The 16,849-nt window shown below is 39.6% G+C and overlaps 2 protein-coding genes across 5 annotated transcripts in view; both read left to right on the plus strand.

Moving 5' to 3' along the window:
• TBC1D2B (TBC1 domain family member 2B) overlaps positions 1-928 on the plus strand; it is a 46,928-nt gene extending 46,000 nt beyond the window's left edge. For both annotated transcript variants that reach the window (XR_011100594.1, XM_068695493.1), the window contains one exon: positions 797-928. The gene's annotated coding sequence lies outside the window, so the exon portion shown is untranslated. The remainder of the gene's footprint in view (positions 1-796) is intronic.
• The window catches only part of DAPK2 (death associated protein kinase 2), a 46,881-nt gene that overhangs the window by 4,899 nt on the left and 25,133 nt on the right, over positions 1-16,849 (plus strand). For 2 of the 3 annotated variants that reach the window (XM_068695512.1, XM_068695510.1), the window contains exons 1-2: positions 817-952; positions 3,378-3,475. In XM_068695512.1, the coding sequence (XP_068551613.1) occupies positions 3,399-3,475 (77 nt within the window). In that variant the 5' untranslated portion in view covers positions 817-952; positions 3,378-3,398. Of the gene's footprint in view, positions 1-816; positions 953-3,377; positions 3,476-16,849 lie in introns of those variants that run through there. The other variant, XM_068695511.1, reaches the window with a different exon arrangement.

Raw genomic sequence — 16,849 nt, forward strand, 5'->3', positions numbered from 1 at the left:
GTCTGAGAAAATATGGGCAGGGAAAGTGGAAGTGACAAACACCATCATAAAGCATCCAGCCTAGGCTCAGAAACGGAAGTGTTGATTTCTGCGGTATGCTTCAACAGTGATGTTATTCTGGTGTTCAGTGTCACAACCTGCGCAGTTTCTATTATTTGCTATAGGTAGCCGGATGAGAGAGATCATCATTAGAGCCAAGTTAAAGGAGGGTTTTGAAACTGGGGCTTGGACCGATTTGTTAATGAAAAAGCAATAGGCCTCCCAGCGTCTGTCAGAGCCATCACATCTGCAGTGGAGACCTCCAACAAGGCTGCTGCTGAGGGCACGAAAGATTTTGCCAGGGGTACTTCACACCTCCCTCTCGTCCATGAGGTTACCGCAAATGTGTCAGGCGAGGCAAGTTGGCTGGTCAGGGCCATTGGGAGCTCCCTGCCTAATGAATGCCTTGTGAAAGGGAAAGGAGTGAAGGGAAATGAATGGTCACAGAGCCCCCCATGTCTTCTTGTGCTGGGGAAATGGCAGTCCAAAAGGATGTGCTGCACAGATACCGAGCATATGGTGAGACCCATCAAGAAACCACACAAAGCTGTGATATGGGAGGGTGGAGACAGGTAGTGGTGCTGCATGCCTGGTAGAGGGATAGTCTTTCTTGATACCCCTCATTGCTACTGCTTTTTGAAAGAGTGAATGTTACTTCTAACCAATATCGGGGTAAGTGTTGGTGTAGTAGCCCCTCTGATTGAGATGAAGCAGTCAAAACATTTCTGTTCTAACATGTAGTTTTTGTTAACACCAGCCAAAAAGCATATGTGGAAGAATGAGGAGACTGTTTCCCTTCCTTTGAAGGACTGTACTTGGAAAGGAATTTAATTGATACTCAACATGCCTCCAGTGTGTTAGAAGCCTTAAAGAAAGGGAGCGAGAAAACAAAGCAGCAAGTCTGTTCACTGAGGTGAGTGCATGACAAAAGCTGGGTGCATTTTGACAAGTCTGTTAGATTTTTACAGCATATTTGCAGCTTATGATATTTGCTTATAGAAATTGGGAAAAGTCTTAAAAACAAACAAACAAAAAAAAACACAACAAAACAAAACAATAACAACAACAACAAAAAACAAAACCACGTGAATTTCAACTTGGCAGAAGCCCTGCAATTGCTTTTTAGTACTTTGTCCTATTTTTTAATAAGTCTGATGGTTTATCAAAACAGCTGGCGCTTCTTGCAACACTGAATCGAGTTTGTTTCTTAAAGATCAAAATAGGTCTTTGTTTGCTGGTGAAATATGCTTCTCAGTGTGCCAAAGACTGCTATTTAAAAACAGGAGGGAGCTGTATAAAAAATACAGAACCTGGAAGTCCCCAGTGCATGTGAAGCAAGAAGCATCTGGGATTCATAAGGAAGTAAGCATTGCTGGGAGTACAAATATGTTGCTAAAGCCCGGAGGCTTTAGCCTGGACAACAGCTGCATGGCTCAATGCAGTTAGATTCAGAGCAGTTATGATATGAGAGGTCTTATAGCTACTTTACTCAGTCTGATTTAAAGAGTGGATGCTGTTTGTGACATTGAGGATAATGCTAGTGTTTATCTACACAGGAAACACTAAATGTTGTAAACTGGTTGGTTGGTTACTGTTAAAATACCTTCTGTAAGCTTAACATATGTATCTGGGTAAGTACGAGGAGTGGCTGAGGACACTGGGCCTGTTCAGCCTGGAGAAGAGGAGGCTGAGGGGAGACCTCATCACAGTCTACAACTTCCTCGTAAGGGGGTGTCGAGAGGCAGGAGACCTTTTCTCCATTAACACCAGTGACAGGACCCGCGGGAACGGGGTTAAGCTGAGGCAGGGGAAATTTAGGCTTGACATCAGGAGGGGGTTCTTCACAGAGAGGGTGGTTGCACACTGGAACAGGCTCCCCAGGGAAGTGGTCACTGCACCGAGCCTGCCTGAATTTAAGAAGAGATTGGACTGTGCACTTAGTCACATGGTCTGAACTTTTGGGTAGACCTGCGCGGTGTCAAGAGTTGGACTTGATGATCCTTAATGGTCCCTTCCAACTCAGGATATTCTATGATTCTATGATTCTATATCCCAAGAAATAATGTCTCTGATCTTCTCCTCTTCCAAAAGCAGCAGCTTCTGGATGACCTGCCCCAAAGAAGGTGGTGGGGGACAAGCAAGAAAAATAAATACATAAAAACACACACACCCCAAAACACATGGAAAGGCTGAGTTGATGAACATTGGTATGGAGGGTGTCACACTTGAGCATAATTTTGAAAAATCCACCATTATTCAGTGATTCATGCTTGCATTTCTGGCCAGTTTGTAAAAGGAGTATCATTTGCTGGGCTTTGCTTTGTGATCTTCATTGAAGGCTTCATCATTTCTATTGTTATATCTTCTGTCATCAGTCTAAATGTGGGACCAGACTTATGTTACTCCTGAGAGTTTCCTCATGTCTAGCACTGTAATACATGAGTGTTTGAGTAGCACAGTAAAGGTGAGGACATGCATATATCACAGTGAACTCTTTCTCAGTTTCTCTCTGCCCCCTGCATTTTGGAGCATCATTTTGGGAGCCAGGAATGATCCTTGCTGCCAGAACATCTCCAGGATTTCAATCTGCTGACTTTGATATAAATAGCAAAGTTTTTTTCCTCTTTCCCCAGCTGCCTCATTCTCTGGTTAGCAAATCTAGTGAAGCTCTCTGCTTTGCAGGCTAACTTTCTTTGTGGAAAAAGCACCCTTCAAGGCAGGTTTAGTTGTTTGTTTAGTATGGCCCAGCATAAGGTATTCCCAGGTCCTCAAATGTACCAGTGTGAGGCTTGTTCTTCCAGACCTCACAGAGCTCATCAACTTAAAAGGTTATCTTTGGGAAATAAATTGTACTTTTACACAGGGTAATGCATACAATAAATGCTGCTGCTTCTCTTTTTATTATTTGCAGCATCTAGCATGTAATAGGAGATGTTGTACTGAAATCTCCCTAGATAGAATCACGATGTCTTTTTGTAGCTGTGGTCTGCCTGCTGACGCTTTGAATGAAGTGTCCTGCAATGCTGATATTTATACAAGCTCTCTTTCATGGAGCAAAGATGCTTTATGTCTACAAGTTTGTCACATCATTAATTGTATGTGTATGCTCTCAATTATTTCAGTGAAGGGCACTTCACTTATAGGTGCTCACCTCTGTCTTGAATTAGGCTCTCACTGTTTGGCAGAGACTAATAAATTAATTCCTTTAAGCGGTCAACTGTAAGTTCTGACATAAATAAGCTGCAATAGATCCAAAGTGCCTATATCGGAAAAGATTTTTACCTGTTCTTTGCCTGTTGAAAGGTCATGATGAATGTCATACTTTCTTAATATTTTAGTGGCATCATCTTTGTGCATCAATGAAGAGTCCAAACATGGCTGTGTTCAAGCAACAGAAGGTGGAGGACGTTTATGAAATTGGGGAAGAGCTAGGAAGGTAAGTTTACAAGTGACACCACACTGTTGTAAAAGCTGACACATGGGGATGTTTGTAGCATCTTAAAACAATGACATGATAAAAGCACTGCATGACAGTCTAAAGCAATTTCAATATATTGCAATAGAAACACATTCCCTTCAAAGAAATACACTGTGGATATTTATTATTTTCAGGTTAAGTGTGCTAACTTTTTTTCCTGTTTCCTTTCTTGCAACTAGGACAACAGAAGGTACGTTTACATTGTCTTTTGTGGATAAGTGTCATCTTTGTCTGTGCTTTAGACTGAGTTCACCTGTCTGCTCTCTGAATGAGCTGGGAAGCAGGAAGCCATGCTGCTGTAGTCACAGATGCAGCCCCGTTTATTTGGCTTGTTGTTATGAACAGTGCTGCACAGCCTCCGGCTGGCTCAGAGCACTGACAACATGTTCATATCTGCCTGCAAAGCACTGTGTATGTGTTCCTGAAAAGAATAGTCAATCAAAATTTCAGCGGGACAGGTTAATGCCTTTATATAGCTTTTAATCTATAAAGGCTTATCCACAGGTATTAATTATAGGTGGAGTTAATGGGCTATTGCCAGGCTTAAACACCATGCTGGATTGTGGGCTGGATGACACAGGGCTTCCCCAGTCACTTAGCAACTTACACTGCTCTGAGTGAAGATAGCTGGTTCCCATGCAGTGTCCAACCCTCCGATGCTTTGCTTTTTAAAATGCAAATTGCTGAATTAGGGCTCTACACGTGGTGGCTTCCTTCCCAACATCTGGCAGTTCATTTTGATAAATGACTGTGTGTGTGCAATTACCCTTTTTCAAGGGCTAACAATTTAGTGACATTAAAACACTTGACTTGAAACTGTTTCCCAGCCATTTTTTTATTTTTATTTTTTTGCATTTGCAGCTATTTCATCTTCTGAGTTGTTTGGAGCATTTCTTCATATGTGGGGTGTTTATATTCTTTTTCTGCTCTCTTCCATCTCAGGAAAGCCTCAACTCATAAATTTTCCATAGCTGTTTGCTTTTGAGTGCTGACTGGTTTTGAGAATATCATCCTGAACGTGAAAATCTGACAGCAGTGAGCATTAAAAAAAATGCAGTGTGAATGCAGCGTGTAAAAGTTGTGCTTTTTTAATATAGGAGGCCCTAGTATGTGGTGTTACAGTAACATTAATAAAACTAAGAACTGGAAAATGAGTAGTATGTTTTTACTTTAGTTGGTGACTTGGTTTTGTAAATTCATTGTCTTTTGTGATGATGAACTTAACCTCCCCTCTTCAAGGTGATGGTAGATCTCTTGTAGTGAGAAATCCAAGTTGACTTGCTACTGAGGTGTGTAGGCAAAAATGTTACTGGAAAGACCTGAAGTAAATGGATAAATTGTGAGGCCTCTGCTTTTGTTTACTTTTTTTTTTTTCCCAAGAGCCCTCTAAAGTGTGAGAAAAGGGCAGCAAGACTGGGGTAGCTCTCTAGTTTTGAACACTTGAATTGTATACTTTACACATTCAAATGAATGCCGTGTTACATAATTTCTGCCAGCTTTATTTTCAGTTTGAGATTTTGTGTGGAGCTCTGTGAATGTCTTGTTTCAGCTCTGTGTTATATGTATAGTTTGACCAGGTTATTGAGTCTGTCTCTGAGCTGTAACTACTGATTAGGGCTGGTGATATCTTACTTTGTTGGAAGTGAAATAACAGACTAGACAAGTTCTGGTGAATGAAGCGCTACAAGAATCTTTTTTCAGTGATGACTGATGCCCTTCGAGCCTGTAGAAGCTTTTTATTACTTCAGTATGTTTGCAACAAGCTGTTAGTGCTTGACAGGTACAGGGGGTTAAAAGGGTTTGGTTATGATGATTCTGGCAATGAAAGTCACTTACAAAACAAATCTTTTTAAAGAAAAAGTCATTTATAAGACAAATATTTTTAAACAAACTCTGTGAAGTGTTTGTCCTGTTCATGTCCTCCTAACTGAGTTTGTGACTTCCTGGGAACAAAACTCATCATGAATACAGGCTTAATGCTTGTTCCAGCTCGATTCAGTCAGAAGTTAAAATACAGGATCTCATCAACAGGGCCAGTCCCTGATTATGTGAAGGCACAGCACTTAGGAAAGAGGGCTTCTGCTATATACTGTCAATGCTTCTTTGCAAGGCTTCAGTGTATCCCGTCTGGTGATGAAATAGGAAATTTTCTGACTCTGTGCAGCATTTAAGGTAGCTGCAGCAAAAGCTGTTCAGGTCCAGTTACATAATACCCTGCGAACAGCATATTTGTGGACTCCTGAACCAGACCGTTTTCAGAATTGTTGCAGAGCTAGAGGTGACTCAAAGGATGCTGGAAAAGATATTGTTTCTCGTGCCAAGGCACACTGAGGGAAAAGTCTGCAGAAAGGGGGAGCAGGTTTTCCATAGCTGCAGCTGTATTGTAACTAGCTGCCTAACTTCAGCATTCCCTTGATCTGTCAAATATTAATCTTAGGTTTACACCTCTGTTGCCCAACTTCTCCAGAGGGTACATATAGGGAACAAGAAGTCAGGCATGTGGCATTAGGCAAAAGAAGTTGCTAATGGGCTTGCGTAGTTTTGGCAGCTACACTGGCAGGCAAGTTTAGCACAGCCTATGCTGAATGAGTGAAATACCTTATTACCATGCATGTATTTTTAACGTTACTTCCTGCTAGATAATATCAGTTGGTTTCTAAGTATGAAGTCTGTGGGGAATGAGGTTCTCTAGCTATAGCTAAAAGGGGGCCTAAAAAGATGAAGTGCCTCGTGGGTAAATTTAGCAAATTTCAACATCGTAAAAAAAGAAAAAACCCTTTTGAAATCTACAGTACAGCGTACTGTTAGAATATTGAAATATTTCTAAATGTTTTCTTTTGCAAAATTTATGGTTAGTGAGGGGGGGAGTTTCACAATCTGAAAATGAAAATGTTACAGGAGGATTTATTTAAAGAATCCTCAGTAAAAATAGCTAGTCTAGAAGTCTGGGAAAGTTAGAATGCAATAGAATATAAGGTATTCAGAACCTGTAAAGGTAGTTGAAGATTTTATTCTTTTTTCCCTTCTCCATAAGGCAGTGGATTATGCAGTTTGGGAGTTACATTATGCAGTCCTCCCAGGCATTTAACGTTATCTCTCCTTGAAGGCATCAAACTGATTTCTGGCAAAATATTTTTTTTTCCTGTGTTTGAGCTGTTGATCAAAAATAGTTACTTCCAAAAAAAATAGATTGCACAGAATCTTATCAAAATTCATCCCTCCTCAAATGTGGTTCTCTGTTTCTAAATGTCACTTTTATTCAAGTAACAGCAAACTGTGCCTTTCACCATCCGTTTCAATATACTTCTCTGTCAGAAACCTGTTAATTGTTTTGTGTGCTGTGAGGAGGATCCTGGCATAAGCTGCTTGCAGGAATGTTTGTTGGTAGCAGATCACTCTAGCTGCATGTCTAAATGATGGAGATGCTTCTTAAAAAATTAGAGAAAGTTAAGGATAGCTTAACTGCCTTGGGCATATGCAGCTGTCAAATAGCCCTTGGCCCTTCAGCCAGGGAAAGTGCCTGGGAGAGGAGGCCAAGGGTGGAAAATCGTAAATTGAAGCCAAAATGAGCCAAGAGAGGGAAGAACTGGCCTGCTGGTCTAGGGAAGTGGCAGTAGCAGAGCTCTCTAGGGAGCTTTTTAAGAAAAAATGTCTTGGGATGATGTGTTGTGATTTGTATAGATTGCTCTGTCCAGGTAGAGAAAAGCAGTTCCTGTCCAACCTCGCAGGAGCATTTTCCAGCTGTGCTGGCAGACGCTGCCAGGGGTGGTAGGTACACGAAGAGTGCTAGAATTTCAGGGAGATGCAGGGCAATTCATAAAAGGTTGTGCCATAGAGTCATCAGTCTAAATGTGTTGTCAGCTCGTCTGCAGAGGGCTGTTGACACGTGTGCCTTCTGGGCAGTGTCACTGTTGCATGTCAAGTCTGGGCTGAGGGTAGGAAGTGTGGTGGAGCCTGGCTGGGAACCTGGCATGGCAGTGCCAATGAGAACTGTGTTCCTGCAGGGCAGTGTGAGAATGGCACTGCCGTGTCCTGAGACAGTGCCCTGCTCACCACAGCTCAGCTCTTTGCAGCACACAAGCATCGTGCTTAACAGAGAAACCTGAGAGATGTCTGGGATGTTGTTTTGTTCATGAATAAACAAAAATTTGTATGTAATTGATCTAACAAGATGTATGCGATAGGATGCTTCCATTTTTTTCATGGTGGTAACATTCAGGCCATTTCTGAGCAATTATATTTGTTTTCTGCATCAACAGGACAATTCTCCATGTTCTGTTGTACTTTTTAAATACGTGGAACTTTGACTTTCTGGACTTCAAAGGGATTGCTGGATGTTTTTTTCCTCTTTGGGTAGGGTACTTCATTTCTTTGTGTAATTGCAGCTCAGCAGTCATCTTGTACGTAGCTGCTCTGGTAGAGAGCAACAAAACAGGTGCACGCATTAGGTGTTTGCTTTGGGTGAAGTTGTTTCCTTCTACATTCTGGGCTGGCCCAGAAGAAATTCCAGATGATTCAGTCACTGCCTTAATGTGAAAGGTAATGACTGTGATTTCTGTTGATTACTGTGGGCATGAACCAGCTTCTGGCTTCTCAGCCCCTGCTGACCTGGGGTGTGGTTAAAGCCAAGCTAAATCTTTAATTAATGGCTATTCATATCTCCTGAAGTTCCCCATCTCCAGCTACAAGTTCCTGCCTCCTCCCTGCCATGTGTGTGATCAGGTTGGCTTGCTGAGACAGTAGGCTTGTTTTGTTTTTTTTCTGGGTGAAACTTAAAGAACACCAGATGCAATGTTTTACCAGTGCTAATGGGGTTTAGGGGCCTGGCACATAATCACTGTTCTGACAGCGTAACTAATAAATGCTTATTTACCTAATGGAAACCAAAAGCACAGATAACTGAGGTATTCTTTGTAGGAGAAGAACTTGGAAATCCATGATAAGTCATGTCATCTAGCTAGATGGACTCTCCCTGGTAAACAGAAGGGTGTAATTAGAGCTAGGAAGTTTACTCCTCACACACATCACACTGTATCTTCATACAAGGATTTTTTTTTCCCTGTATGTAGAAGTAATACAGTATTGGTCTTTCTCAGGCATGGAACTTAACTCTCTTCTTAGATTCACTTGTAATTTGAACTAGTTCTCTGAATCTGGAAGAGTAACCTTGGATTATTTATTTCCTATAATACATGCAGAACAAGTCTTTGCTTTCAATGCAAAATGTAACTTTAATTACTGAGCACTAACCAGTACCTATTAATATTTCTTGTTACAAAAATCTTCTATGTCATTCATTTGTTTCAATGTAAGATTCAATATACACTATGGCATGGGATACTTGATCACCATAACTAAGATTGTCATCAGCTCTCTAATACAGTCATTCTTTTTGGATTTCTATTCCTTCCAGTAGAGTGAGTGATTTTAGATTTCTCCTTTTCAAATGGTTTTCCCTGCTAGTTTTTAATGTTCTTTCAACTATTTCCAAAGTCTTTGTTTTGTATCATGAAGCATGGAGAAAAATTGTTTTGTTTTGTAATTGGAGTAATTAGTCTCAGTATTTGAGTTCTGTGGATCCATAATCCTCACAGAGAATTTGTATTGGTGTGTCTGTTTCCTATGTAGGAAGAGTGGAGAGAACAAATAGCATAGCTTCTGTGCTGTCCTGCTGCTGGAGGAGATTGTTTTGTGTAGCAGAAACTAAAAAAGATGAGGAGGGAAGTTCTTACTCTTATTTTGGTGGACCAGAATAATCCACAAAGAGCAGTGAAGTGGGACTTTCAGGAACCCTTTGTGGTTTTGGCCTTACAGATAATTTTCTAAAAACTTGTTTAAAATGCCAGCATGATTTCCATCCCTTTCATTCATGGGGAAGAGGAAAAAGTATTTAACCATTAAACCATAGTACTGGTTCCCCCTTATAACTTATTGCTCTCAGGTATACTATGATCTGTTTGCATTCAGCTAGATTTGGACCTTTAGACACAGGGTACAGTGTGCTAACCTTCTGCATGCATGTTACGTATGCACTGGTGTTGCTCCATATAGCAGAAGGAACAGCTTATCAAATCAGCTATTCCTGCTGAGCATGAGTCAGCTTTGACCTTCCCTAGGTCTCTGGACTCTGTTCATTCCTACTCCAAGAGTTGATATTCAATCTAAAACTAAAATGTGATAAGTGGGAAGAATTTCTATCATGCACATTTAATTCTTGAGCTTTAGATTAAATAATGCTTGCCAGGCTATCAGTAACTTGCCAGAATTGCTGGGCTAGTGCTATATCACTGCAGACTCTGCTTTTCCATCCTGAAGAGCTGATAGACTACATTGCTTGTCACTGTGTCATTGGGAAGCTTCCAAAAAACAAACAACAACAACAAAAAAAAACCAACACATTTAACACAGCTTTGGAAGATGCTAGTGATGATTGAATAGGTGGCACAGTTTGTTGTGAGTCAGAGCTAATGACCCAAAATGATGTCTAAGGCATTAATTGTCTTTATTTCAGGTAACATGTTACTTAATTGATTGTTGATGTTATATATGTTAATTGGTAACATTACTTAATAGGCTATTAAGCCAATAATAAGTCACTGTTCAGGAATATAAGGTTTATTAAATGGTGATTTGAATTTCAAATGGTTTATTTGCTCCCTACTTACTCCAGTAAACTGGACCCTTCTGGCTTAGTCCATGTTCTTTCACTGTTCTGATTCTTTTCTGACAGTGGACGCATTGTCTTTAGCCCAGGATATGTTGGTTACCTTTGAGCTGTAAAGAGATGTGGGTGAAAGGTGCTGCAGACGTTATCAGACACAGCATATGTTCAGAAGTGCTCAGCACTTTCCTGTTGTGAGTATTGAAACTTACCTTGTAAAGTCACTGTTCTGGTGCATTATACAATCGGTTAGTAAAAACATGAGTGGTGGTGAAAATATCACTGTGTTTACAGTGGCAGCTGATTTTTTTTCTTCTTTATGTATAAAACAATACCTCTTGTTAGGTTTAAAGTGACATTGTTATAGTAGTGGTATTGTGATACTTCCCTCTCTCTATGAATTGGTTTTAAGTCACCCTGACACTGCCCAGCCATTAAGTGAACCTGAAGTGACATCAGGTTAGTCATGTCTCATAACATAAAGATTTTTTTCTGAACTCCGTTGCAGGGCTGGGTTAAGAACTCATGACGTGTCTGTGATAATCTTGCATGAGAGGTTGACAACATGACTGTAGAGTATTGTGAATAGGTTTTACTTGTGTATCTTTCACATGCTTGAAGGATTTATGTACTTTTTAGGTGTCAAAATTCATATGAAATACTCTGTTAAGAAAATGTTTAAAGCATTCTGTTGTAATCTGGCATCTGCTGCAGTCTAGGTAGTGTGTAGTTACTCTAGGAGAGGTAGCCACTTTATTTGCTTTTTTTTTTTTTTTTTTAAACAAAAGAAAACACTTTGTTTGCACCTTAAGCACAGAAAGTACAGTGATGTTTGTGACAGGTCTCAGCAGAGAATTAAGCAGGTAAATGTTTGGGTTTTTTTTGAGAGTTCTGTTTCATAAAGTCTTATGGGAACAAGAGGATACTTTCCCTTTGTGACCTTGCTGTGTCAGGATTTCTGTTCTTGGTGTTTCAGCTATCACAGTTTAGCTCCTCAATAAATATTGTTCTGCTAGACACACTATTTATTCACTACTTATTTAAAATTCTGCCACTCCAAATACTGGTTTAGTTTACAAAAAATAAAAATGCCTGTAAAAAATAAAACACACTAAAGATTATTGCTATAGTCCATTTACAGAAGGCTCCCAGTTCTTCATGGCTGTGATCACGGACTTTTTACAGAAAGCTTCCAGTGAGGTATTTTTATTCATATAGTTTGTGAACCTTGCATGGTTTTTGGTTCAGTTGTTTTGTGAGCGAGTTCTGAAAGCCCACAAATGACTTGTAGAAGGAGTTAACAACAGATTGCTGTCCTCTTTGGTGGGAAGAGCTTAAGAGCATGCCAGTGCAATGAAACTAGTAGAATTTGTCTCTGAAGTGTAAGGAGAGTCTTTTGGGGAGGAAAACTGCTTTAGGGGCTTGAGGTTTTTAAGAAGCACGTTCAGCAAGAATTCTTAAGGGCTTTGCTTTGGAAATTACAACTATGAAATTAAAAAAATATATATTAGAACCTAGTTTTCGCAAGGGGGGGAAAAAGTATGGAAAAGAAGTGAAATGCAGAATTTCAAAGGATGAGATTACCAGTTAAAACCGATATGAATTTAATAGTGGCAAAAAGTCATCATTAACAGAACTGTTGGCATAAAAACAACAGTTGTGACAGTGAATAAATGACCCTTCAGTGTTGAAACTAAATAAGCCATGGTATCTGGGCTCTATAGGCAGCCTTTTGAATCCAGAACGCTAACCTGTGTTAGCCTGACGTTACTGTTTGTGATTCTGGTTTTGTATATTAACTTAAGAATGCAAAAGGAAAATAAAAATGACACATGATGATTTCATAATGTGTTTTTAGGATTTTTACTCTCCTCTTGATCTAGCTATAGATTATGTCAAACCAAAGCAAGGGGTGCTGTTGACTCGTACTGGAGAGCAGACAATGTGCTGCTGACATAAGGTGAAGCTGTTAGCAGCAGCTAATGACGTACACTGTGAAGTAACTGATTGTTGCTGTCTGTTGCTGTCAGTAAACATAAAAAAAATTGTTTTCAGAGTTAAATATATCATATTGCCTCATAGCTCAGAGAATATATGGCACTGGATAAGGTGTAACTTTTTTTTTCTTGCTGTCGAGGGACCAAATGTAATTTATCATCCAATTAGAGAGACAACAACTGGCAAACTTTGCAAAGTCTAGTAAACCTAAAATTAGATCTCCAAGCTGTATTTTGGCTTCCTGCATGCAGGCAACCACATGTATGAATTACGTCATTTTGCCCTTGTTTGGGGTGGTGTTTCTAATAGCAGATAAACCCTAATAGGCTTGCATTCCCACAACTGAATGTCTTAAATGTGAAGTAAAAAGTACAAATCCAAAGTTCATGGTTTTATTTGAATTGTGAACACCATATTATCTTTTCAAACCTCTTTTTTTTTTTTTTTTCTTAAGCTCCTTTCTATAGCAGACTGTTTTTGTTATGGTTTTGTTATATTTTTATTTGCGTACATTGTTCTGAACTGCAATCAGGCTTGAGTTTTGTTGTTTTTCTGCATGGTTTGTGTGGCTTTGAGACTTGAACTTAAGAAGTGTCCTTCAAGGCCCTTTGTCTGGAATGTAATGGTACTGTTAGAACCACCTGGCTGGCAAAGTAACCTCAGTTACTTTAACTCAGCTTCAGACTTGAGAGAATTGCCCATCTGAGCAAGAACTGAAGTAGGCTAGGAAGCTTGATGTAAATGTGCTAAAACATAATAACCAAATGTGAGAGAGGAGAAAAGGAATGGAAGGTCATCTCTGCTTCCCTTAAAAGCATTTGTTCATGTCCAATACAGTTTAACAGACTGTTCCGTTTGGTGCAGCAACACCAAATGTGTCAACGTTGGTATTACCATGCTTATACTGCTGTAGCTTGGTGTACTTCATATGTCTGTTTTCCTCAAATGAAAGAGGAATCTGGAAGGTTCACCTTTCTGCATCTGCTGTATGTCAAAAACATCATTAAAGGAGAGTAATAGATATTTATGGCACCATGTAAGTGGAAAAAAACAAAGGCTGTGTGGAAAAATATCACTGTGTTTTTCTCTCGCAATTGGTTGAGGTTGCATTTTTCCACCAGCTTGAGCACATACTGCTGGTACTGCTGAGCTGAGTGACTTCCCATTGAAAACTCCACCTCAAGTAAACATCTTCCAGATTGGAAACCAAAGAAATCCCTTTAAATAGTGGCTGAACTGAGTTTGCAGATCTTCTGTAAAAAGAAGGGTTAAATTGTTTTGCATTCCTCGTAGTCTGCATGTGCATATAGGCATTTAAGAGCATGGCTGAGATGCTGTTAGGCTGTTTTTTTAGCTTCCCTTCTGGCAGCGTGCTCTTGGGAGGATCACTTAGTGGGGAAAAAAATGTGAATGGTTATAATTGTAATTCTAATGATGTCTAGAGACAGGAAGTTAAATGTAGGTCCAGCTGTATGCTTACCCCTAAAAGTTTTACTACATTCTTCCAGTAGCATTACCTGTATTTTACAGACTTTGGGAAATGAAATACAGAAAAACTGGGGTGTCATTTTTCTATCAAGTGTGTAGGAACCTATTTACCATTAAAATTAAAATCAGTGGGAGGTTGCTGCCTAAAATTCCTTGCAAATCTGTTCCAAAGTAAATTGTCCTGGCTCATTTTGGGATTGAGCATAGGTCCTTGACTGGCAGAATTCCAGAACTCTATCTTTCTTTTTCAGGTTCATTTACTTCACAAAGCACTTCTTGAAAACGTATTTCAGTGTCAAGTGTACCTGTCAACATGTTCTACCATAACATCTATCTTATGGGAATTTCAAGTTTTAACAACTACTGAAAAAAATAAAAATAAGTTCTTGTTTTATAGATTTTTTTTTGAATGAATTAAACAAAGATGGTATGGACAGAATGAAGAATAGACTGAACATGCAGAAAGGGAACATATGTTTGGTATTTGGGGATGAAGTGGTTTGCTCTTCTCAAATGACAGGCAGACTGACTTCTCCCTACACTAGCCTCAGTGCCAGGCTGGAGTCAGGTAACCTGTGCTGTCATCTCAGTATTTTGTTTACATATTTTCAGCTTTCCATGACAGCTACTGAGCAATGTGGTGTTTCTGGAATATCAGAGGAAGACCCATGCATATAGATAGAGTAGCATGAAGGCTCTTTTTATTGTAATGCACTATAGCAATACCACTGTTACCCAGTGGGGTGTACAAAGCTGGCAGGGTGCACCTCTGTCAGTCACTCAAGTCAAATTCTGCTCCAGAGCATTACCCTCCTAAACCACCATTAAAAATGAACTTTAATGTTCATTTAAAAACAAAAAAAAAATAATTAAATGAAATTAAATGAACTTGCAATAAAGCAAGAAGTTATCCAGCTATGCTGGATTGTCTAGTTTCCTGTCTCTGCCCCCATATCCTCTCCTGAACTGCACAATAACATAAGCTGAACTGCTCATATAAAGCGTGCTTCTGAAAATAGACTCTAATGCCACTTGGTAATATTGTCTCTCTGTGTTCTTCAGTGACAGATCTAGATGATATTAGCAATCCAAATAATAGGTTATCTTCATTGCTAGGATAAATTCCTGTCTTAATGATGGACAAATTTCATGTTGTACCTAATTATATTGTAACTGACAGGTTGCAGCTGCTCTTGTTTATACTCTTGATGTGCTAGCACAGTTGAGGACAGCCTACACTGAATCTCTAACAAGGCTCTTATACAGCTGTACAAAACATTTCTGAAAGGGATCAAACTTCCCTTAAAAAATAAAAAGTAGGAATTATCAGCCTATGAGCTTATTTAGTGTGTGTTGTAAATACTGCTCTGTAGGATCCAAGTCAACTTCATTTCAGTGACGTATTAAGAACGTGTGTTTTGGCAAAGATGTTCAGTTGAAATTTGGACATCCAAGCTGTGAAATTTGTTTTAGACTCTGATATCTGCCATGGACTCTACATGTAAAATTAAATAAGCAGCTTAATTTCTCAGTGCTGTCAACTCTTCAGTCAAAGAGAAGACACTTTTTTTTTTTTTTTTTTTGCTACCCTTTGCCTTATCTGAATTGCAAGGTTTGGGAAGTTGACACTGATTCTTACCCACTGAGTGCAAATGCATTATGAGGCACAGAAACGCTGTAGTCTTTGGTCCTTGATTTTAAGAGCTCTGTTGTTAATACTAACCTGGAACATGGCTGACTGATTGTTAAACACCAATGAGACCCCCTCTTCTTCATATCTGTATGGGTATCTGCAGAAACTACTCATTTTAATACACGTGTGATAGAAAAGCACAGCAATATGCCACCCCTCTCACATCTGTTCAAAGACCTTTCCCCTTCCTTGTCCCTTCTTCAGCCTTTAGCTTTTCTCTTAGAGGTCTTCAGTGCATCAGTGCCTGGGAGAGCATCAGGCTACTTGTGCTGAAGCATCAGCTGTTACTTTGTGGTGGCTGGCTCTAAGGTGGTCTAGAAATCACATTCTCCTGTGATGCTTTAATAAGCAGCAAATAAGGAGTGGGGTACACTTGGCTATGGACAGTATCATGGCTAATTGCATCATAATAGTCTTAAATCTCTTAGGCTAAGAAGTGGTGCATTTTTCTGTCTTCTTCCTTTTGGCTTGCAACATTATCTGTTTGGTCACGAAATGTCTCAGTAAAGGCTGTCCACGAAAGCTTGTTTTTAAAGGAATGACATGAAGGCTATGAAAGGAACAGGTAGATGTGTGACTGTGGGTAGACATGCAGGGGGGAAATAGATTAGGAATAGAAAAGGAATGGGTAATGTGATGAACAATTGCTCTGGGCTATAACTGTCTAAGGAGAAAATGGGAATTCCTGTGCTGTGTCTGTTACCTTTGTAAGCTTTTAAGTAAACTAAAATGTACAAAACCTACAGTATCATCGGGCTTTCTAAGCATGACTCCGTTCACTCCCATAATCAATAGTTATAAAGAAATAATTTTTCACTAAATTTTGCTGGCAAAACTTGTCCTCAGAGTGAAGTCAAGGAAGCCAATACAGTGACCATGTCTCTTCAGAAAATCTGGCCCAAATAGGACATGAGTTTTTCAAAGCAATCAAACAAGCCCTTTCCCCAAGCCCCCATAATAATTCAAAAACAAACAAACAAACAAAAAAAACATGAAGCCTATGATGTTTTACATAAATAGCTCTTAGCATTACAGATCCAACTCTTTTATCGTGTTTAAGGCAAATTTGCTGATTTTGTAACAGCAATTTCATTCCCTGAAGTTCTCTAGAGTTTTCATGTAATGATAAAATCAGGAAGCAGAAATATGTATTAATTAATGGATTTAATAAGTGCCTGCACTCCTGATTCCATCTCTGATTGAATCCTGAAGGGATAACTACAATTGTCCCACTTGGCCCGACTGTTCCTGCCTCACCTGAGAAGTTCCTAGGCTACATCTGAAAATTAAAACCAAAAAGCAGTACTTCAGGCTGTCTGTCATTGTTTGAACCCTCTGAAATGAGAGGCTGCTTCTGCTGTGGACTGTTAGCTTTTGAGAGCAAGCAAGGGCCAAGTGACAGTCTTAATCTTTGATTTTGTTGCCTTTCTAGGTTAAAGACAGACTCTAACCAGCCACCTGTGTTAGTGAAGTACCAAGTGCATTGCATAAT

This window comes from Anas acuta, chromosome 12 (assembly GCF_963932015.1).
Source record: "Anas acuta chromosome 12, bAnaAcu1.1, whole genome shotgun sequence".
In the NCBI taxonomy this organism is placed as follows: Eukaryota; Metazoa; Chordata; class Aves; order Anseriformes; family Anatidae; genus Anas; species Anas acuta.